Here is an 11585-nt window from a genome sequence, read left to right as displayed (position 1 = left end):
GTTCATTTTTCAGCCGCGCCACAGAGCGCCATCTGATTAGTTTCATGTTAAATATCATTCGAATGTGCGCGTCTGGTGTGCGATACTTTAATCTGTCATGTACGCGCCGTGTCGCGGCGCCGAGTGGCGCTTCTGGTGTGCGACCTGCTTTAGATGAATAGTTTTCACCCATTGATGGATAAATGGTTTAATTACAATTCATTATGAATATTGGAACAATTACACACATTAAAGTATTCCAACTGCTTTTAGATTACTTTTGGCCTAACTCATTTATTTAATAGATTTGAATGGAATTATTATTGGGTACTGTATTTTCTTGTCGTGCTTGAATTGAGTATTAGGTTGAACTATTTCAATAATTTTATCATGTAGTTAAAAAGGCAACTGATTATGAACTTTTTTTGATGCACAATCGAACTAAAATATGTATTTTTCTAGGTCTGATTATACGCTTAAGATTACATATAAGCATATAACCCAATCCTACGTAACCTAATTTTTGACTTCTGTGTAAAATATCAACAACTCATAATAAACCTACCAAATATGTATTAGAACCACAGGGTTAACTTAGAAACGTTTTGTCACAAATCTTAAATTTGTAATTTTTTATAAATTTATTGTGCAATGCTAAAGCCCCACTAAGAAAATTCCATTCGTTTTTCTGCTACTTAATTCTAGCAGCACTGCTGCTGATGCTTTAATGATCAGACCAACTAATCATTTTGGCAAATGCACCTGTAATTCAGATTATGACCACAGATGGCGTATCATCTCACGTTTACTGGGGCTGGTTTCCTAAATTACGAATTTACATTTGGACATAAAAATTTGCACCAGTAAGCTACACAGAAAGTTTCGAGTCGAATTTCTTTTGTGTTATTTATTTATTAATAGCATTGGGTGTATTCACTATTTATAAATTGCAAATGAAGAAGACGGGAGTAAAATTGGAAGAAACAAAATGAACACTAAAACCTTGCATGATATTGGGGCTGCAAATGTTTCCTTTTCATTAACCGCAGAGTGAATCGTAGTGGTTTCCTCACTTCTGCAATCAATTAGTTTGATGTTTATTATTAGCTAGCATAAGTTGATGAGCAGTGAGGGAGGCGCTTCTCGTATAATGTTCCCACAAGCGCAGCTCGCATCTTTCAGTAGACGCGCCGCCACCGCGCGCCCGACCAACCACGAGAACTACTGAGCGCGCGCTCCAGCTGACCCGAGACCCGCTTCAGACAGGTGCTCGTTTGGGCTTATTTTGACGCTAAAGCAGTACTTTATGAAACACAGGGCATGCTGGCTGAGTGGAATAGAGGATTTCTTCCTTCCTTCAACGTCTTCAGTGCAGAACCAGCGCTGAATGAAACTGTATGAACAATTAGCTGACAGACGCTCAGATGTGTCTAGCTGTGAAGGAATAGCGACGATTAACCGACCAACAAAAAAAACTTGTGTTTGACATTGACGCGTCATGGCATCAGTGTCGTGGAGACACGCGCTTTTCGTCTTGGTAGCTGGTAAGTTAAACTGGTTTGTCCTGTTTGTTGCCTGCATTCCTGCCTATTATGCATGTTATTAAATTCCATGAAGGCTAGAAAATACAAAAAAAAAGTAGAAAAAGCTGAAACAAATGAGAAAGTATTATGTAGTTTGAAGGACTAGCGCTAGTCACTGTGGATATTCCTCAGCAAATGTTAACACAATTAAGCAAATATTGACTGTTTTTTATTTATTTTATTTATTTATTGTTCAACCGTAAATAACATTGAACTTTGTTGTAGTTGTCATTTTAACACTTAACTAAACGCTTAACTAAACGATTAAACTATAATAAAGCATGAGTTTGTATTTATAGAACCAAATATTTTGGAAAACGTTTTATTTAGTGCCTTATGAAAATTAACCATTGGTTTACTACGAATAAAACTAAAAATTAAAAATGTTAATTAAACTGTAGCTGCAGTGAAACTAATTATATATAATGTGGTTATGCCAAAAAACAGGTTAGCTACACACTAGTACTATAATAAAAATATGGCTTGGTTTCTTAAGCAGTTGGTTTTCAAATATATTTGTAGCATTATTAATTAACAGTATTTGCTGTAAGAATATTGTTTATTATGCTGATATTATATGTTGCACCATTGTTGTTCATTTATTTTTTACTGTTTAAATGTCTAAAAAACTAATTTTTATATAAATATATTTTGATTTTGGGTACTACGCACAGTTGTAAGCACTGAAAGTGTTGACAGAAAACATATAAAACTATGAATTAATTTGATCGCCACTGTAATGCTTTTTTGGTAAAAAAAAAACACAAATGCTCTGACCCCGGTATTTTTCACAATACACAGGGGTTGAAAATTTTGCATAAAGACATAAATTCATAAGTGACAAGCCCTCCCACGTATGGGTCAATTATCTAATTTTCTAATTAATAATGCATGGCAACCTCCTCCTGTTGGAAAGAATTCATTTCACACTTACCTTAACAAGCTGCCTGAGCTGTGCCGAGCATGACTAACAAGCAGCTCTCTGCTTTCCTTGATTTTCTGTCACCATTCAATTGGGACCGCTATATTACTCGCCAAAGCTTCATGCCATACTTTTGTGGAAGAATGTCTATTAAGAATTTCAATGCAACTGCAAGCGATTTGTTGACATGAACTGACCTGACAGTGAGAAATATGACATTTTCTTGTTTGTGACAGTAACAAACATCCGTTTGGGTGACAAAAAAGGAAACAGGGTGCTAATGGATTCACACAAGAGAAAGGCATTATGCTCACGCAACTGCAGAAAAAAAATGCAATCAGCCTGTAAAAATCTGTGACTCTTGGATAAACACTTCTGCTCCAGTTAAGCTCACTGCAGTGAGTGCGCTATAAAATATGTAGATTTAGCAGGGGAATCTTCTGACTTTGAAACTCTGAGGAAGTGAACTCAGGATGAGTGTCTGTTAACCATGGCCAGGTCTGAAATGAAGCGTGTTTTATGCTTTGCGAAAAGATGTGAACAAAAACTTTGATATGCATTTCAAAATAGGTCACAATGCCATATGTTGTATTCCAACTGCACTGCATTGTTCAGTGTTGCTTCAAATGACTCTAAACAAAAGGTTAAAAGGTGCTGTAGTGTAAACTCTGTTTTCTATGGTCAGGTTTGTCTTACAAATGTGTTGTGCCAAAGACAACTCAATTTCTTTATCGAAACATAAAGCTAGTTAATCTACCTGCATTAATGTAGTAGCTATCTGACTATCCAGACATTTACCTGACCTGTTCTTGTTTTATTGGATTTTATTTTCACTTTTTTCTGTTCTTTTTGATTTTCACTTGGCCTTCCCTTTTATACTTTGGCTTTCTTTTATATTACCTTTCCATTTCCCGTGCTTTCCTTTTTTATATATGTTTAGGATATTTGAAGTTTTGATGCTTCCTTTTTTCCTTGTTTATTTTCTTTTCTTTTCTGTTTTGAAATCTGAAACCAGCAGAAAAAAAATTGAAGGAAAATGACAGAAAGCGGTATAAACAAAGAAAAAATGGAAGCATATGTAACTTTAAAAATCTAAAATATAAAAAAAGAAAAGAGGAAAGAACAGGAAAAGGAAAGGTAATATAAAAGAAAACCAAATTGTAAAATGGATAAATATATTTTTCTTTTTTTTTCTGCTGGTTTCCCTTTTATTATTTGGCTTACTTTTATATTACCTTTCCTTTTTCCGTTCTTTTTTCTTTGTTTCTCACTTTTTGTCCTTTTCCTCAAATTTATTTTCTGCTGGTTTCAGGTTTTGTTTTTACTTTTTCTCTTTTCTATTCTTTTGATTTTCTTTCTCTTTGGTTTTTTACATTTCCTTTGTTCCTTTTCTAGTTTTATATATTTTTCCCTTTTCTTTCCTTTTTTTTAGCTTGTTTATCTTCCTTCCTATTTCTTTTATTTTATTTTTCTTGTTTCAGGTTTTGTTTTTCTCTTTTCACTTTCCTTTACAGGTTATATTATGCTTTCCTGTTTACATTGGCTTCCTTTTACAGTATATGTTCTTCTTTCCTTGCTTTACCCTTCATTCATTAATTCATTCATTTTTTTCGGCTTAGTCCCTGCAACCTTTCACTGGAAAACATCCATACACACATTCACACACATGCACTTACCCCAATTATCCCAATTTGCCTATACCGCATGTCTTTGTATTTGTGGGGAAAACCGGAGCACCCGGAGGAAAACAACGCAAACACGGGAGAACATGCAAACTCCACACATAAATGCCCACTGACCCAGCCGAGGCTTGAACCAGCGGCCTTCTTGCTGTGAGGCGACAGCGCTACCCACTGCGCCACTGTTCTGCCCTCCTTTCCCTTTAATGTTTCATATTTTTTCCCATTTACTTTTTTTTCTTTATTTAATTAGTTTATTTCCCTTTCTATTCCCTTCCTTATCATTTTTCTCTTTCCATTGATGGTTCCTTTGCTTTCCTCCTTTTTTTCCCTTTAAATAGATGTCTCCCACTCTTTATAAATGGCTGCGTCAATCTTCTCCCACAGATGCACCATGGGAGTCTGAGAAGTCCTAGGATATTGATGGCATCATGACTATTCACTGCTGGCAGAGAGAAAAAAGGGGCTTCATGCGGTTGTTGCGATGCGAGCCGAGAGAAAAATGCCAAGCACACTTTATAAACCCAACAAAACATTCACTGTGTTTAAACACAGAATACTTTATCTTTTGAGAGTCACTGCCTTGGCAATCAGACATGTCCAAGTCTGATAAAAACAATAAATACTGTAAAGGAGACATTAACACTATGAAGGGGGAGCACAAAGATGCATCCTATCTAGTTCTCTAAATGCAGAGAAGCCCGGTGCATTTCTCTGATTGAGGTGAATAACCTGATGGCAGTGGGCGTGGAGATCTCGACAGCCGGAACAAGAGCAGATGAATATATGGCTGCTCTATTTCTTCGCGCTTGTCTGGACTGCTTTGTATTTCATTCCCATTGCACTGCCTTAAGCAGTTCTACCCTTGTGATGATTCAGTTCAGTAGGTCTTGAAACTAAGTGCATTAGTGAGCATTGTGTGCAAAGAATTTAATGCTGATTGATAATTGTTGTGGAATTCGTCTTGCAAACGGAGCGTTTGCAATTCTATTTAGAGGGTTGCTGGACTAAACCGAGCATGCTTGATGGTGCACAATGACTGTTGGAGCTGAACAGTTCAAATGCATCCAGATTTCTGATTAGAACACACAGTCTAGACATAATCTGAAGACATCTCAGTAACGTTAGCTTTGAGTCACTTGTAAAAGTGGACTGAATCGTTCTCAATGATTTTTTTATCTTTATTGTCAATATAGCAGAAGATTTAGCATGCAGTGAGACATAATATTTTCCATTAAAGCTGAAAGCGTTGTTTTTCATAAATTCATAAATACCTTTTATTCATAATATGTTTAGTGAATCATTGCTTCACTTGCCTAAACATGCATGTTCTGTTTGGCCAGGAGATGTGTGAATACGAAAACATGTAAGCAATGCTTCCATGTAAAAGAATGATTCACACACTAGTCACTTAGAAGCAGTGTTACCTAGGGTTATGAAACCCTGCTCCAAAACCAGGGTAACACTGCTTTTGTGCTGTTGACCCTGCATTACAGTGGCAAACATGCACAGTGTAAAACAATGTGGTGCATGTGACTGCAGGAGTGTAGAAGAGACTGCTTCATACTTATAGTAGCTGGAACAATCCATTGACTTTAATGCACAGATAGTGACATGATCATCTGCTTGTGTATGACCCACATTGTACAATTTAAAAGTAGGGCAAATGGGTTTATGTAGATTTGTTTAATTGCATTAATTAAAATCATTATAGTATTGCATTCTTTCATTCATTAAATTTCTTATTTTAATCAAATTCCTGTTAATTTCAAAATAATTGTTTGTTTTATTTAAATCAAATAATCAAATATAAATAAACAATTAAAATGCTTTTCTTTAAACATTTACACAGACACCATAACACACCCTCGTTGGTCCCAGACCCTAGTATGAAAAAATTGTTATCACTTTATTTTTTATGGACTTTTTAAAAATATTTGTTTATTATTATTTGACTATTGTGTATACTTACATTGCAACTACATACCAGCTAATTTTCATTAAAGTATTCGTAGGCTGCTTGCATAATATCTGCTGATACTGCAATACCAACAGACATTCAACTGACTACAAGAAACGTTTTGAGTACTGTACATTTCAACTTGCACTGACCCTTGCTCTACACTAATTCTTATTAGAGTATTTGTAGACTCTAAGGTTGGGGATCTTACAGTCTACTAATATTAAGAATTAGGTGGTATGTACAGTACACTGAAAAAAAAATGTTTGCAAAACTGTTGCAAACAATTTAGATGTGTTAAATTTAAACAAACAGCTCCATCCAGACATGTGCGTTCCGCTGATGAGTTTCTATTAAAAGTCCCAAAGGCCCACCTCAAAAGCAGGGGCAAACGTGTATTCAGTATAGCCGGTCCTTGCTTTTTGAATGTACTGCTGCTAGAACGATCTCATTTTTATTCCTGTACTATGTGGTTAACTGTGGTAGCATCTTTTAACTAGGTGGAATTATATAAATCCATTACTTTCTTGTTTCAGGCATTGAAACCAAACTGTTTCTGTGTAATCTATTTTACATCTTATATGCTCTTTTACATCACGTGCCTATTGCTGTTTTGTTTATTATGTCCTTACTGCTTGTTTGTATCTTCTCTGTAAAGCACTTTGTGTGACCTTTTGGTCTTTGGAGGCGTGCTATATAAATAAATCAAACTGGAACAAATCAAATTTAGTAATGTTTAACTTTGTTTAAATTCAGCCCAAATAAATGCTTTACTACCATTAAACTTTAAAAAAAATATTTTGTAAATCCAAATAATTATCTTAATTTACAGTGTATTTGAACTGTAACTTGTGCGAAAATGTAAAATGTGTTAAAGTGACCATCACAGAAATGTGATACGAAACATTTTATAAGATACACATTTATTATAGATTACTGGTGACTTTTTCTTGGAAAAACTTTTAAAGCAGGAGGCTTCATTAAACAATTTGTTGTCAATCTTGGAAGAGCAGCAGATTATTATTATTATTTTTCCACAAAATAGCGTGGACATTGAGCTCTTAAGCTCTGCCAATCAAATAAATGAAAACAGGCAGTTTGTGCATCAGCCCTGCCCTCGTGGGAGATTTGTCTTGCTACATAATAAAAGTGTCACTACTTCAGTGCTACACCTGTTTTTTAATGCATTAAATATAGTAAATATTTAATGCGTAATGGTGTGATGTCCGCTCTGTGCAGCACTGCATTAGCTAATTATTCATTATGCAGATCGGGTCGCACTATAAAAGTGTGTTGCATTGCTGTTGTATGAATTAGTTTTAAAGGATAACGAGAGGTGGACTGATTGATCTGTTACTGGCAAGCTTGAAATTAAACAATCAACTGGCCTTCCTTATCAGACAGAGGACGACAGCATGGCACTGAATGTGACAATGCAGTGCTGTGGAAAGACATTCTGGGCTCCTGTTTGTGATTGTCTAAAGAGACGACTGAAGCAGTGCTGGATCCCACACACTGATTTTAAAGCCTGTCTGCCTGCGGGAGCTCAGGAAACAAGATCTTTCTCTCTGCCTGAGACTTTGCAGTGGCATCTCAGTCACTCGCCCTCCAGTTGTAAACCAACACCTGAGCGGCTCAACAAAGTGTGTTCATTTTATTTGCCTTCAGATTTAGCATAGACTTCTCAGGGTTACTTTGGTTAATGTTATCTGGCTGCTTTTTCAAATTTTATTCTGCTTTTAACTAATCCATATGTTTTTAATAATGTAGTTATTTGGAGCTACTTTATAGTCTATGTCTTGAATTACTGATAGGGAAGTTAGTGATTTTAGTAAATAATGTAGTGTGCTCATGTCCTTTTGCAAAACAGATTTGATAAGGTTAAGCTTAATGTTATGGATAAGTTTCAGGGATTTAAGGGCTTAAAGTGAAAGTTCACCCACTAATGAACATTTCCCCATCATTTACTCTCAAGTGGTTTACAAAAAAGTATTATAGAAATCAGTGCCTGCTGCTTTTTAACAATCTTTAGAAAGTGTTTTTTCTTCTTCTTGATATTAAAATATCATAAAATAAAATAGTCACATGGAGTTTGATAATACATTTTCACATGAAAAGACCATGTTTCATGTGTGTTTAATGTGTATTTCACACATGATTTTAATGTGTGCAGCTATTTTTTTAGATAAATAAATGTCTGCACAATGATTTGACTTGTATGAAGTGTAACAAATTTAAATGTCAGTATGTCATAGTTGCCATTTAATGTAATGTGGGTTCTAGTATATAAGTCTGCTATAGGTTCTTTAGTCCAAGATAGTCTGTTTACTTTTTAATTTTTAATTTTTTTTTTTTTAGAATTCTGTAATAGTTCAATGAAAATGTATGACCTTTCTTTACAATTGAAGCGTTTATTGAAGTATAATACTTAATTACTGTAATTAACTTACTATTTTAAACAGGCTATTATAGTTTATTGTATTCTGATTGACTGAATTGCTTAAATTGAAGTCTTTGATACAATAGACAATATCCCTTATGCACTGTTCGGGATGTTTTCGTCCACTCTGGGGTGATTTTGAGTCTTAATTTGGCCATAACTTTTTCTGTGTTTCAGCTATAGCAGAATAATTTTTAGTGACAAATCTTTTTTTGACACACATTTTGAGAAAATTATATTTAAAAGAACAATACACTGTTTATTAAACTGCGGTAAAATGCATCAGATAATTATTATTTTAATTATTGTTTTTGCATTAATCTGTTAAACAAACTCAGTCCTGATCAAAACTACTAAATGTTTTTAGAAATTACAGTATTTTAACTCTTAAATTGGTAAATTCACAAATTATTTCACTGATTTGGTGTAAAAAACACACAAGATGTATTTTCAATATAAAAAGTAATTGTGATCTGACTTTTTTTTTTTTTTACCCTTTATCAAAGTCTTGAACATGTGAAACAGCATTGACTCTCTGATTCATTGTTTTTGCTTGATTTTTATTTTTTTTCTCCCTAGATTATTGTTGGTGGCTGTTTTTGCCCCATTAACCTCAATTATAACCACATTGTTTTAATCACAAAGCCATGACATCATATAATCTTGCATTTTTGATTGTTGGTGGTTTTCCCAGTTGAGAAGAGGAAAAAAAATAATTTTTATGGTTGATCATTAGTTGGCACCATTAACCCTTTAGACATGCCTGTGCAAAAAAAGCTTAGTTTCTGGATTTTATATGGTGTATAACAGCAAAAGTGTGTGTATGCGTGTCTGCGGGTGTGTGTGGGAGTGACCTTTACGCACTTGTGTCTGAGAAACTCAAAATATTCATCTCAGCTCTCAGAACTACATGGAGTAAATAAAAACAAAGACTGTGTATTTATGCACCATCAAATGTGGTTATAATGGAAGTCAATTGGGGAAAAGCAGCCACCAAGGGAGAAAAAAAATGAAAATCTATCACTGCATCAAAGCCAATGTTGTTACTAATCGTTCACCAGGGGCCCTTTTTCAGAAAGGCGGTTAAGTGAAAACTCAGAGTATTTTAACCCTGAAATGAGAGAAACTCTGGGTTTTCCGTTTCAAAATGGCAGGTTTGTTAAACTCGAGAAAGCAGGGTAAGTCAAGCCTGTTTCTGAAAGAAAGGTAACTTTAACTCAGAGTCAGTTACTGTGGTAACTTACTCTGTGAATCTAACCTGGTCCGGAGCAGGTTTTATTTTCTAAACTCTGAGTTTCTGTTGGCCTCCTACCCTTTTTTTAAAGCCTTACGTCTCCGCACACCTATTTTAGAGCTCATTTTGGAGATGTGCATGAAAACGATTGATGGAAACGTCATGATTCACATAACTTTTGAAAATACGCATAATAAAACATGTGCATAACTGAGTAGGTTAAACTTTTATTTGATAAGAAAGGATGCGCAGGAGCTACGAAGGAAACACTTAACAAATTACAGTATGTGCATTAAAAAAAGGTTTGTTAGAGATGATGATGAAAATGTGTGTGAATGGACAAACAAGCAGACTGAGCACACTGTAGAACATCTTAAATGTTGTTTTGGTCATTCTAAAATGCCTTAACTGTTTCAGTATTATTGTATATTAATAATTACCTCCGAGCGTGTCAAGATCTTCGCGTCTCATGGCTTCAAACGCCCCCACGTGATCATTGTGTGTCAGCATTGTCTTCTGAGGCGCAAGTACATTTATTAAATAAAAAAATAATTGGAGCAGCTTCTTCTACTGCAGTAAATTCTGTTTTTACTGTTGATAGTTGGGGCAAATTAATCAGAAAGTGACGATTGTGTTCTCTTTGACTTGTTGGATGAAAACGCTGCTTTATTCGCATCTTTTAGGCGTTATTCCAGTTTTGCACAAATTTATGTAATATATTTGGATGGAAACATAGATATTGCCTACATTTTTGTCACACACAGAACAAAGTCACATACGAGAATGGCTTGTCCTTTTTTCATAAATAATTAGCTTAACCTTTGACATGTACTGTTACTAGATTAATGGGATTACTATTCTTTCTAAAAAAAATATTTTTAGCACTGCTTGCCTTCTAAAGGTTTTATCAACCTCTATCACTTGATCAATAAAAAGACACAAGTGCACTGCTAAATCTATTAAAACTGCTAAACATGTATAAAAGTTTAGAAACATTTTATAAACGTCACACATTACATTACTTATTTTATTATATTTAAATTTTTAAATACTTTAAATTAAAAATTACGCATTAACTTGAGCAGCTGTTTTCTCACGCTAACTGTCTGTTTCACTGATGGCTGCTTCTTTTTAGATATATACGCTCATATTTGCTATAACTTTGCATGAGCAGATCAAATTCAGCTGGAGAAAGAAATGGTGATCTCTTTTTTTTAAGATGTTGCCATAGTCACTCGTAATATGTGCTCCATTGATAATGTCTTTTTATAGTCACGGTGTGCGCGCTTAACTCTGAGTTGGTCTACTCAAAGTTGATTGATCTAACTCAGATCAGCTGTTCTGAAACCGAAAACTCAGAGTTTTTAATCTCTCGGTAAATCAACTCAGAATTCAAGTTTAAACTCCGAGTAGTTTGAACCTCCTTACTGAAACAGGCCCCAGGACTGTTATAAAAGGTTAAAAAATCTAGTCCACAATTACTTTTTAAATTGAAAATACATCATTTTGTGTGTGTGTGTGTGTGTGTGTTTTTACCAAATCGGTGACATCATTGATGAACTTGGCAATTAAAAAGTAAATAACCCTGTAATAAAAAATAAATTTGTAGTTTTAATCTGGACTGAGGCTGATTAACAGATTTATGCATGTATTATGAATTTTTTCTTATCTCGAACATACCAAAAGGGTAGTAAATTTGTACAGTGCACAAGAGATGTGAATACTAGTATGTCTGTTTTTGAAAGTTAAAGGTAAATTTAAGTTTTGATGCAAGCCTTTTTTCTTTAA

At 34.6% G+C, this 11585-nt stretch overlaps 1 protein-coding gene across 1 annotated transcript in view; it reads left to right on the top strand.

Moving 5' to 3' along the window:
• Positions 1–1159: 1159 nt before the first annotated feature.
• Positions 1160–11585, top strand: part of ramp1 (receptor activity modifying protein 1) — a 49583-nt gene continuing 39157 nt past the window's right edge. The window contains exon 1 of the mRNA NM_001002693.2: positions 1160–1523. Coding sequence (NP_001002693.1) covers positions 1478–1523 — 46 coding nt within the window. The 5' untranslated portion in view covers positions 1160–1477. The remainder of the gene's footprint in view (positions 1524–11585) is intronic.

Source organism: Danio rerio, chromosome 9 (genome assembly GCF_049306965.1).
Source record: "Danio rerio strain Tuebingen ecotype United States chromosome 9, GRCz12tu, whole genome shotgun sequence".
Classification (NCBI taxonomy): Eukaryota; Metazoa; Chordata; class Actinopteri; order Cypriniformes; family Danionidae; genus Danio; species Danio rerio.
This window is presented reverse-complemented; position numbering and strand designations above follow the sequence as displayed.